The sequence below is a fragment of the Pelobates fuscus genome, chromosome 7 (genome assembly GCF_036172605.1).
Source record: "Pelobates fuscus isolate aPelFus1 chromosome 7, aPelFus1.pri, whole genome shotgun sequence".
Taxonomy (NCBI): domain Eukaryota; kingdom Metazoa; phylum Chordata; class Amphibia; order Anura; family Pelobatidae; genus Pelobates; species Pelobates fuscus.
This window is the reverse complement of record NC_086323.1, coordinates 95,271,995-95,284,688: the sequence shown is the minus strand read 5'-3', so window position 1 is coordinate 95,284,688 and position 12,694 is coordinate 95,271,995. Positions and strand designations below refer to the sequence as shown.

General features: G+C 44.8%; 1 protein-coding gene across 2 annotated transcripts in view; it reads left to right on the top strand.

The window, feature by feature from the left end:
• Window positions 1-10,707, top strand: part of CELSR3 (cadherin EGF LAG seven-pass G-type receptor 3) — a 166,896-nt gene extending 156,189 nt beyond the window's left edge. For both annotated transcript variants that reach the window (XM_063426222.1, XM_063426221.1), the window contains 2 exons: window positions 470-1,601; window positions 9,288-10,707. In XM_063426222.1, the coding sequence (XP_063282292.1) occupies window positions 470-1,601; window positions 9,288-9,315 (1,160 nt within the window). In that variant the 3' untranslated portion in view covers window positions 9,316-10,707. The remainder of the gene's footprint in view (window positions 1-469; window positions 1,602-9,287) is intronic.
• The last annotated feature ends 1,987 nt before the right edge of the window (window positions 10,708-12,694 follow it).

The window sequence follows — 12,694 nt, the reverse complement described above, 5'->3', positions numbered from 1 at the left end:
TTACAGCTGTAGGATTAAAATTTAACATATATACAAAAAATTTAAATTTAACATGTATATTTTTTGTAGTTGTTAAGAAGAAATTACTTGTCTGTTTTCCACTTAAAGGAACACTCCATGCATCATAACTTCTACAACTCATGGTGCTAGCAATGCCCTGGTGCCCCCCCCCCCCCCTTGTAAGTAGTTAAACTGTTTTTGGATGGTTTGACTTTTAAGATGGGGCTGCCGGGCACTGATACCTCCTTCTACTACTAACCTCAGAGAGACAGAAACTTCCATTAGATCTCCTGATCTAAGCCCTGCAATGCTAGCTGAGAGTGCCACCTTATTGACCTGTACTGGTTATAGTTCTTGGAGTATTCCTTTAAGAGCAACATTAAGTGTAACATTTAATATGTAAAGTGTATACCTATTCATCATATTTTTTTTTTTTATATAATTGATGTTTTTTTTAAATTTCACTTAGGTATTTTGAAAAACCGTCTTCAGTATCCACCAGGTTTGTCGTCCATGGGCAGAATGACAAATGAGTTATCTTGGTATAAAACTTCAACTTTGGGCCACAGGGCAGTCCCTGCAGCATCATATGGTAGGATGTACTCTGGAACTGGCAGTCTATCTCAACCAGCCAGTAGATATTCTTCCCGAGAACAACTGGACATGCTAATGCGGAAACAGATGTCCAGAGAACAGCTGAGTAGGAATAATTCAAGAGAACTTCTTGAAAATGTTGCCAGTAGACATGGATCCAGAGAGCAACTAGATACTATACCAAGTAGACATGGATCAAGAGAACACCTTGATATTATTCCCAGTCGGCATGGATCTAGAGAACACCTTGAAAGTATATCAAGTAGACATGGATCTAGAGAACATTTAGATCAGTCTGGTATCAGAAATGATAGGAGAGATCACTTAAATTCCATGTCTAAAAAGTATGGTTCTGGAGAGCATCTAGAGACAATAAACAACAGATTTGGATCAAGAGAGGAAATTGATCCTGGGACTGTCAGAGAGTTGTCTCGAGAATGGGTACACACTATGTCTAGTCGACAAGGATCTAGAGAGCAAATGGACTCTTTAATAAACAGACAAACATCTAGAGAACAGCTTGATGTTCTTTCTAGAAAACAACCTTCAAGGGACCAACTAGCATCAGCTAAGCAGCCTTCAAGAGAACAATTAGACTTTTTATCCAGAAGATCAAATTCCAGAGAACAACTGGATACAGTGCCTAGTACACATTCCTTGAGAGAGAATATAGAGCCTCTTTCTAGAAGGCAGCCATCTAGAGAAAATTTAGAACCCCTCCAAAAAAGGCTTCCTTCTAGGGACAACCTTGAACCCCTTTGTAGAAGACAGCCTTCCAGAGAAAATCTGGAAGCAATTTCAAGTCGTCACCCATCCACTGAACAGCTAGATATCCTCTCATCAATTCTTGCTTCATTTAATACATCAGTTCTTTCCTCCACCGCTAATTCAACACAGCAGCCAGTGACTCCTTCAGTACAGGGTTCCTCCACTCCTTCTGGGCTGTGTTCGTCCGCCACTCATTCTGCTACGTCACACAGTATTTCTGAGATGTCTGCAGATTCTGAGTAAGTAATTAAAACAAATACATATGTTTCACAACTAACTTAACAACCACTGTGAATTCATAGATCTTGATTTATATAAGAAGCCAAGGGTAAAGCAATTTTCAGTTAAAGGAATACTCCAAGCACTATTACCACTACAGTGATCTGGAGTGATTATGGTACCAGGAGTCTCCCCCAGCCCCTGTAAGTACTCAAAATGTTCTAAGCATTCTTTCCTGTGGTCAGTGGGTGGTGCCCCCTAAGTCCACTGCTCCCTGCAAGAGAGACGGAAGCTTTCTGTTTGAGCTAAGCCTGATGGTGTAGGTCTTAGCTCGTTGGCTGATAGCGATTAGCTGATGCTTGCTGCCAATGAGTTAGTCCTGCACTGCTCTAAGCAGGAGCCCACAGTTCTCTTGGCTGCAGAGTGGGGGTGAGGCACAGTGCCTGGTGGGCCCCACGTAAAAAGTCAAACTGTTCTAAAATGGTTTGACTGCTTACAATTGGGAAGGGCAAGGCACTCCTGGCACCATAACCACTATAGCACGTAGTAGTAGTTATGGTGTTTGAAGTGTTCCTTTAATAATGGCAATATATTTTAACAATGTGTATCAGGAATAATCACATTCTTCTTGGTTGTTATAACTTTTGAGGATTGTATTCAAGAAGAGCTTGATTTAATGGACATCCTTCTGGTTGGGAGTGGTAAAAATGGAGTGAGATGTATGAGAGTGAAAACTAAAAATGGAAAATGGCTTTTCATATATTCATCAATTAACAATGGGACTGCCTTTAACCCCTTAAGGACACATGACGTGTGTGACACGTCATGATTCCCTTTTATTCCAAAAGTTTGGTCCTTAAGGGGTTAATTTAGATTCCTACACAGGGCTAGCATTATATTAATATATTAATCAGCATTAATCAGTGCTTCATTGTTCATTCCAATATTCAGATTCAATTTTAAACCAAAATTTACTAAACAGATTACATTATTTATTAAATATTTGTTGTATGAATGCAGATAATTCATCATGGTGAAGTTAGCTACAGCGTGTGACCTGACAGTGTTTCTAACAAACAATTATAAAACAGGAGGTTGCAGTGATTTCTGATTGATCTTAGCAAAATTCTACCTTGTTACTATATTGAGTTACTCTCCAAAGTTGCTATGACTGACTTTGTACATTTTATTTGAATTTTGTCGTTATTGTTTTTTTTTTTTTTTTTTTTTTTCCCATTTCTAAACTTCTGTTACTCTTTGCTGAAGTGCATTAAACAATTGTTTATTTTTTTTTTGTAAATCTGTATATCTGTGAAAAATGTACTAAATAAAGTCAGTTCGTTTTCCATTTGTGAAAAGACAGAATTGTTTGAGATTAGTTCAGAAACAGGAGAAACGAATTGTGAGTATTCCTAGCGCTCTAGTGTCCTGAAATCTATCTAGCTGTCCCCTCATTGTTAAAGTTTTGAAAGATGAATATTACTAACCTTTCAGCCCTCGCGTTGCTGCTCTCCTCACTGCTGCTCCACCTTTTTGGATGATATCTTCAATGTTGACAATTCCAGTTATTTCAGTGTTTCCCCATAGGAAAGCTTTGGGAGGCTAGTTAACAAGCCTGGCAAACTCCACACTGTCACAATCAAGTACTGCTTTAAGTGCTGCACAAATACATAAAGTAAAATTCTTTTAGACCATGTGATACATGGTTATATGGCAGCACAGTATCACAGTCACTTTAATCTCTTAATCACATTGAATTGGTTATAATTCCTGAACTACCATGGCACTGTCCCTTGATTTTATTAAAGACACGGAGGCTCATATTATGCATAACTCTTTCTTTATTTCCTCAGCAGCAAATATAGAGGAAAATAAATATTATCAAACTGAAAGTAAAAAACTGTATAAGTACACAGGCAACCAATAGTATAACAGAGGAAGTGACTATATAAGGCCTGTGTCTCCCACAATCCTCCTCTTTCTTTGCTGCTTCCTCAGACAGCTAAGTATCTTACTTGAGCTCTCCTACTCATTGCATTTTTGTTTTGTGATGTTTACTTGTGGTTCATGTTTTTGACTTATTGCTTATTGCTATTATTATTGTACTTAGTTGTAATTGGTATTTTCTGTTACCTACATCGTTGGTGTACTTGGGTGTTCCCCTGGGACTTTGCCCGCCGCCGCGGGCTGTTTTTTCCCTCCCTCCCGTCCCTGTGTACTCTGCACGCTTCCCAGCGCTATTCCTCTGCCGCGACGGTCCTTTCCCCTGCGACCGCGGCTGAGTGTGCTCGTTTCCCTCTCGCGGGCTGCCCGCGCGGGTAGGTGCACGCGCCCCTTCCCCCGCTGGGAGCCGGTCCGTGAGCGCACTCTGACACGTGCGGCGGCCATTTTGGGCGATCACTCGCATCTCCCCCTGTTCTGCCGTGCGGTCGGTCCCTGTTTTACTCCGGGTTCCCCTGCTACACCAACGATCAGGTTATAATTTGTATGTTTTTCTGCTGGGTTAATCAACCCATTTCTCTGGTATTTTTCTTTTATACTTCACTTAGTGCCCGTTTTTTCTCTAAGTGCCTACTGCCATTATGCAGGATAGTAAAGATGGGCCTACTGACCCCTCTGGGGATTTCCCAATTGATAACCCTGAGGGTGCTATGGCCTCTCAGGAGTTCCAAGCCTTATCAGAGGCCACTATGGCTTCCTCCCTTCAAGGGCTGTTTCATCCTCCTTTACCCAGTCACTTCACTCTGTGTATTTGCCTTCCATGGCTACCCCTACCCCCCCGGATGTGGGGTCCCCTTCCCCTGCCCAAACTGTGCCGGGTGCCCGTAAGGCGAAGGCAAAATCTCGACATATCGGCTCCCACTCCTCGATGCAGGCTTTGCCTGCCATGACTGACACGCCTCTGGCGGTCACAGATAGCGCGCATCCCACGCGCACAAGAGCCCCTGGCCGGGCTAAAAGGGCTAGATTGTGGAAACGGGCTAGAGCCCTGGATAATGGGTCGGATACCGACCGGAGTGTGGAAGATGATTCCGATATTATGGAGTATGACTCATATGTTGAGGGCGAGTCGGGCGAGGATCAACCCCCTACGGGTGTAACCCCTTCTGGGTCCTCTGCCAACCCCTGAGGGAAAGTGCCAGGCCCCACTGGGGATGATAATAAAGCGCTTTTAGACCCACAGGGTAACCCCCTGTTTGACCCGGACGACCTACGTCACCCACGGTCTGCTGAATGGGTCCCTCCGGACCATATCGCCCAATACGTGGCTAAGCGAATACGCACACCTCTGTCCAAAGAAGGCCGCAATAAATTGCGTGCAGAATGCCCACGACCTTCCCTCCCTGGCGCTGCCTGTAAGACCCCAGACGTTGAACCTCCAATTGCCCAATTTTAAAATAAGTCTGGGTGGAAACCTAAGAAGGGTCTTGATCACTCCCTGAAAGGGTGCCAAGACAAGATCCTAGATACGCTGGGCCCCCTGTCGAAGCTGTACGAGCTTCTTGACGCCGCTCGTACTGGTGACTCTGTTTTGGATGTCAATGTGGCCATCGGGTGGGTCCAGCGGGCTATCTGCCTTCTAGGGAATGCTAACACGGCCATGTCTTCCGAGAGACGCAAGGCAATTCTCTTAGAAATAGACCCTAAACTGGCCGCTATGACCGTGGCGGAACCTGATTCAGCCGATGAGGGGATGTTGTTCGGCACATCCTTCGTGAAGGACATGGGATCTTATGTCAAGGCCTTTACGGCAATCGACAAGGCGCAGGCAAATATGAAGCGCGTATTCGCGCCCAAGGTTTTCGGAGGGGCCGGGCGTAGCAGTAACCGTCCACCCGGCCGTGGTTTCCAAGGCTCGTTCCGTGCCACCAGAGGTTCCTTTTTCCCCTCCCGAGGATTCCAAGATCCGAAAACGCATCCCTTCTTTCCGGCAAGAGGGAGATCGTGGGGCTCCAGATACCCCCGTGGTGGGTCTTCGGGCAGACGCCCTTATGGTGAGTACCCTTTCTTCCCCTCTCGATCAGGTTCGGGTGGCGGGGAGGCTGGCCTTATTCTACCTAAGGTGGGCAAATATAACCTCAGATGCTTGGGTTCTGCAATGCGTAAAGGGTTATTAACTGGAGTTTGTCTCCCTGCCTGTTCAAATTTCTGCCCCCAGGGAATTGTCTCTCCCACAGGAGCAGGCACAGGAGCAGGACGCGATGATCTCCGCAGAAGTCGAAGAGTTGTTCTCGAAAGGCGCCATCGAAGAATTGCCGTTCGCCGTTCCAGGCTTTACGAGCAATCTCTTCCTAGTGCCCAAGAAAGGGGGCGGAGTCCGCCCAGTGATAAATCTTCGCCCTCTCAACGCCTTCCTACGCTACCAGCATTTTCAGATGGAAGGCATTCATTGTCTCAGAGACCTTCTGCGACAGTCGGATTGGATGGCCAAGTTGGACCTGAAGGACGCGTACTTCACGGTTCCAATAGCAGTAGAGTCCAGGGACTACTTACACTTCACCTGGCGTTGGCGTTTTACATGCCTGCCGTTCGGTCTCTCCTCGGCCCCTTGGTGTTTCACCAAGGTAATGAAGCTGGTGGTGACGTACCTCCGTACCCGGGGGGTTCGCCTGATCATTTACCTGGACGACATCTTGATCATGTCCCAATCGTTGGAATGCCTAAGACTGCATTTGGACTGGACAGTCAACCTTTTACAGAACCTAGGTTTTCTGATCAACTGGGACAAGTCGGTCCTGACCCCCGCCCAGTCTATGGAGTTTTTGGGGTTCCAGGTGGATTCCATACGGCAGTTGCTGTACTTGCCGGAATCCAAGATGAAGGCCATCCAGAAGGAGCTTCGGCGAGCTCTTCATGCTTCGGACTTATCGGTTCGGCAGTTGGCAAGGATCATCGGTCTGCTGGCCTCCTCCATTCAGGCAATATTCCCAGGCCCTTTGCATTACCGGGCCCTCCAACGGCTCAAGGGGTCACACCTACGTTCGGGTCACTCCTACGAATCACGGATATGTTTGGACGAGGAATCCAGAGACGAGCTGGTATGGTGGCTAGCACACATGGAAGCCTGGAACGGAAGGGCGATTTTCGGTTCCATTCCGGACGTGATCATAGAATTAGATGCCAGCTTGCACGGCTGGGGTGCTCGTTGTGGCAACGTTTCCACAGGAGGCAGATGGTCCGACACAGAGAAGTCGTTGCACATCAACTGCCTGGAACTTCTGGCAGGAGCCTTTGCGATTCGCAGCCTTACCCCAGAAAGGGCGAACTGTTGCGTTCTCCTCAAGTTAGACAACGTATCGGCGGTCCGGTACATAAATCACCTGGGCGGCACCAAGTCCAGGATGTTGGCTCTCTTGGCGAAGGATTTTTGGCAGTTCTGCCTTTTCAACAACGTTTCGTGACGGCGGAACATATTCCGGGTCTGGACAATTCGGGTGCGGATTGGAACTCCAGACATTCAGGAGACTCAGGAGACTGGCGCTTGCACGCCTCGGTCTTCCAAAGCTTAACCGGGTTGTGGGGCCGATTCGAGATGGACCTATTCTCCTCTCGCCTGAACACTCAATTGCCGAAGTTCTACAGTTGGAGACCGGTCCCGGCGGCTGTGGCGACGGATGCCTTTCTTCAGGAATGGCCGCCGGGCCGCCTGTATGCTTTTCCTCCATTCAACATGATTGCTCGCACAATCTCGAAACTGGTTGGTGCATGGAACGGGCAATGGATCCCGTATCTGCCCCTCTCCATTTGATCCTGGAGTTTCTCACGGCCCTGTTCGATTCGGGCAAGGCGTACAGAACTATCAATATTTTTCGCTCGCACATATCTGCCGGTCACGGCGGTTTGAAAGGTTTACCCGTCGGCAAGCAACCTTTTGTATGCCGCCTTCTCAAGGGTATTCGCCTCGCCCGTCCACCTAGGTCGCGTTTTTCAGCCTTTTGGGACGTCAACATAATGTTACAGTTCCTGTCGGCGTGGTACCCTAACCATGACTTGACCCTCAAGCAGCTATCCTCCAAGCTGGTTATGCTGCTTTGCTTGATCTCTTGTAAGAGGGTCTCCGATGTCAGGGCTCTTGACTGGGGTGCCATTGTGTTTACTCCTGAAGGCGTTACTTTCAACATATCTAGGAGGACTAAGTCGGCATCCAAATCCTTCGTGTATCCTAGATTCTCGGTATGTCCGGCACTCTGTCCGGTGGATTGTTTGAAGGCTTATCTGGATGCTACACGGACGTTTCGTTCGTCTGACCGACATCCTCTATTAATTTCCTTTAAGGCTCCTCATCAGCCGGTTTCGACACTGACGCTAGCGCGTTGGATTCGTTGGCTTTTATCCCTAGCGGGTATAGACACGTCTATCTTCACGCCTCATTCTGTATGGGGTGCTATGGCCTCGAAGGCATCTACAGTTGGTCGCTGCCTGGAGGACATCATGCACGCAGCGGACTGGTCTCGAGAATCGACCTTCAGGGACTTCTATTTCAGACCAATTGAGCACATCGCATCTCAGGTGATAGCACAGCTTTGAACTTGCATAATATGAGCCTCCGTGTCTTTAATAAAATTCCCAGATTTTACTAGTAACATGACGTAAAGTCATGATTTTATTAAAGACACGGAGGCGAGTATTATTCCCTCCCACCCTCCCGGTGTGGGGTCTGCGAGTGAGATGCGTTTTGGGATATTCAGGTATGTTGCATATTGGTCCATTTTTTGTGGTTTATTCCGTATGCCTATTATGATAGTTTGATACTAATCATATTTTGTATTTTCAGATTTCAGTTCTGTTCTGTGAATGACCAACAGTTTTTGACTGGTAAGCACACAGTTTTGAGTTTGGTTATTACCATATTTCTCTCTCTTTTTAGCTTGAAGTTATTGGAGTGCTTCCGTTTCCTGTTCTGACCGTGTTGGATATCGTTCATCTTAGCTGGTCTTCGGTTTTCGCAAGAAAGAGGAGGATTGTGGGAGACACAGGCCTTATATAGTCACTTCCTCTGTTATACTATTGGTTGCCTGTGTACTTATACCGTTTTTTACTTTCAGTTTGATAATATTTATATTCCTCTATCTTTGCTGCTGAGGAAATAAAGAAAGAGTTATGCATAATACTCGCCTCCGTGTCTTTAATAAAATCATGACTTAACGTCATGTTACTAGTAAAATCTGGGAATTTTGTGTTACACTATTTTCAAGCAGTTTAACACAACATTGCCTCTAGGAGATGTATCGCTAAGGCATACATTACACACTTCCTTCTTGCCATCCCAATTCATACCTGCAATGGGCACTGAGATAGACTGAAAGAGATTAGCTGACACTTTTATTATATTGTACCGTTTTAAATTACTACAGTGATTTGTGACTACAGCTACAAACCTGTGCCTTAGCTCTGAGATGTCAAAGGGTGATTTTTGTTTTTACATTAATGAAGAAATGTTGAATAAAGTGATCTGAGAGAAAATGAATAAGGCATCATGAATGTGTAACACAATGTTTTCTTACCAAAAAATATAACAATCTGGTTTCATTTACTACTAGTATTCAACACAATAATTGCAAAATCTACATCACAGGTTGGGAACATAAAAGTCTTGTTATATTAATAATATATTGCTATTTTCATATTGCCAGTTAGTAGTAAATGGCCAATGACGTTGAGGTTGAATTGTTTTGACCATTGTTTTTTTTATCTTATATTTATAGATTAGTGAGAAATGATGCTCATTCCTGAAAAATCTGAGCAGAGGTTATAAGAAAGGAAAACTGTGGGTAAGTGTGTATGCGCGCGCCTGGCTACATATTGCAAACAGAGGTTTGTAGTCCATGAGCCAGAAGACCTGAGAGGTGTTGGAGCTGGAGAATTTCAGAGATCTCAGGTAATGCCCTTTACCATCCGCACCAACACAGTAAAACCCATGCCGCTGAGAGAAAATGAAAAAAAAACAACAACAAGCAAGGGTGCAAGCTCTGTCAAGAACAAAGGCAAGCGCTATGGAGAGGTGATGTCGTCGATGTATCTACATATCAACACTTGCTACTGAAGATTCCTTTCAGAATGTTGCCATCTGTGGAGGAGAGAGGACAATAAACTGATCAGACTCTTTTTATACATTTTGTATCTTTGTAACCAGAGCTAAAAGAATAATTTTTATCCTTATTTTTACTGAATCTATGTCGATGTCATTCCAACGCAGATGCTGTTATTATTAGGGCTTCTTTAAAATAAATATTTTAAGAGCCTCGGGTGATGGTAGGAGGGAGGTCATTAAATTTCGATAAACATGGTTAAAGGTCTATCAAATCTACTCACTTGATGAGGCAGAGTATATGTTAAGCATGTGCACAAATGATCATGACATGTGCACAGGATGTGTTTTAAAAGCAAAATAAGTTTAGTGTTATTGTTAAAGTCAGTATCTGCCGTGTTCCCAAATCTGAGTTTGGCCCTCCTCCTCCCTGAAAGATGTCAGCAATGCTTTCTGAATCAGAAAAAAGAACTTTAATTGGAAAGTGGCTTTAGGATGCTTTAAACAGAGATTTCTGCCAGCAACCCTTAGAATAGGGAAGTTATAAACTATACATCAAATGTGTTCTAGCTGTTTTACTTATGTACCCTTCAGTTATTGTGTATGATAACACGGTCTGTAACTTCCATTGTACACGTAATTTATTTCTATTCTACTGACACGATGTGGAGGAAGTTAACTTTTTGTTTCTTGGGTTGTTTCAAATTATTTATTTATTTTTTGGGAAAGAAGGACCTTCTTTTCTCGTCATTTCTGCATTTACAACCCAATAATAATGCATCAAGAAGGGTCAGTGGTGTGAGATTTAATTAAACAGAGCAAAAATCTAAGCAAGGTGCCAAATGGTTCTGTCTACCCTACATTATCTGATTTCACCACTGGGGAGCAACATACACTATATGGTTGGTTTTCTCTTTAACAGCAGCACACTCTAGGCGACCTACTGAAATAGAGAAAAATTACTGTATTTCATGTTGGGCAACTATCTTCCAATCAAACTGATTAGTTGCATTCTGTCCATGTACGGTTTAATCAGAGATGGCAAATAATCATGTCATGTGTCTCTTCCTTATTTAACATTCTAGTGCAATATGCGTGCACTCAGGGCCGTCTATAATATGATTAGGACCCTGGGCAAGGCATTTTCTTGGGCCCCCTGGGCCCTGCCCCTCCTATCCCTCCCCCCCAATGCGCAATCACACTGACAGACGTACTGGCACATACAGACATTAAAACATTCACAGATACACACTGACACACAAATATATACTGGCAGACATACTGACACACACACACAGACACATACACTGGCAGACATACTGACAGATATACTGACACACACAGGCACATACACTGACAGACGTATTGACACACACACAGGCATACTGACATACACATAGACAGACGTACTGGCACATACACACAGACAGACATTAAAACATTCCAAGATACATACTGACACACACATACACTGACACACAAATATATACTGGCAGACATACTGACACACACACAGACATACATACATACACACAGGCACATACACTGACAGATATACTGACACACACAGACACATACACCGACAGACGTATTGACACACACACACACAGACATACATACACACACAGACACATACACTGACAGATATACTGACACACACAGACACATACACTGACAGACGTATTGACACACACACACAGACATACACACACACAGACACATACACTGACAGATATACTGACACACACAGACACATACACTGACAGACGTATTGACACACACACACAGACATACACACACACAGACACATACACTGACAGATATACTGACACACAGACACATACACTGACAGACGTATTGACACACACACACAGACATACACACAGACACATACACTGACAGATATACTGACACACAGACACATACACTGACAGACGTATTGACACACACAGACATACATACACACAGACACATACACTGACAGATATACTGACACACACAGACACATACACTGACAGAAGTATTGACACACACACACAGGCATACTGGCATACACATAGACAGACATACTGACACACACAGGCCTACTGACATACACACACACATACATACATACACAGACAGACATACTGACACACACAGACATACTTACACACAAGCATACATTTAGCCACCCTCCAGGTTCTTACCTTTTTCTGGAGGGTGGTTTCCCTGGGGTACAGTGGCAGGCTGAGGCAGATGGGAGTTCTCCCTGCCATTCTCCGCCCGCGCGGCTGTGCTCTCCGTCGGGAGGAAGTGACATCACTTCCTCCCAGCCGGTACAGGAAGGGGCCTGGTCGCGCTGTTTAAGCGTCACAGTGCCAGACCGGGCCCCTGCTCACACATGCTCCCCGGGTGGCCCTTAGTGCATGAGCCACCCGGGGAGCCTCCTCAGCGTGCGGGCCGGTGCGGCTCTGTGCAGCCGCACCGCCGGGTCCAAGGGGGGCTGCGCAAATCGCGGGGCCCACGGGGCAGCTGCTCTGGGCTCCCCAGGAGCAACTGGGCCCGGGGCAGCTGCCCCGTTTGCCCCGCGTTAAAGACGGCCCTGCGTGCACTCCCACTTTAAAATGGAAAAGAGAGCACTTGCCCCGAGGTGACAGTTTATCCCCAGTATTCCTATGAGCCTCCCCCCAGTGCCTCATAGTAAATTTTCTGATTGCCTTTTTGTGCATGGCTCTGCTGAATAGCAATTTAAAAGCACTGAGTGACGCTGAAAAAACTGTTAATAAGATCTATGGTAAAATATATTACTGATTCTTTTTTCAATTCTAGTTTCTTAAAACAACTAAGAAAGGAAAGCAAAGTACATATAAAAATCATGCTTGTGAAACAACATTTAGAAATAGTTAACGTATTAGAAAACGCTCTGTTTTATCAAATTTTCTTTTTTTTTTTTAGGTTATTCTACCTATAAAAGGTATCTACATCATAAGATAGATACATGGGTAAACTATTTGCAGTAAAAAAGTAATAATACTAAATATGATAACTGTCTCACAGGAGACACTTTTTACTTCAATTGACAAAATATGTGATATGATATGG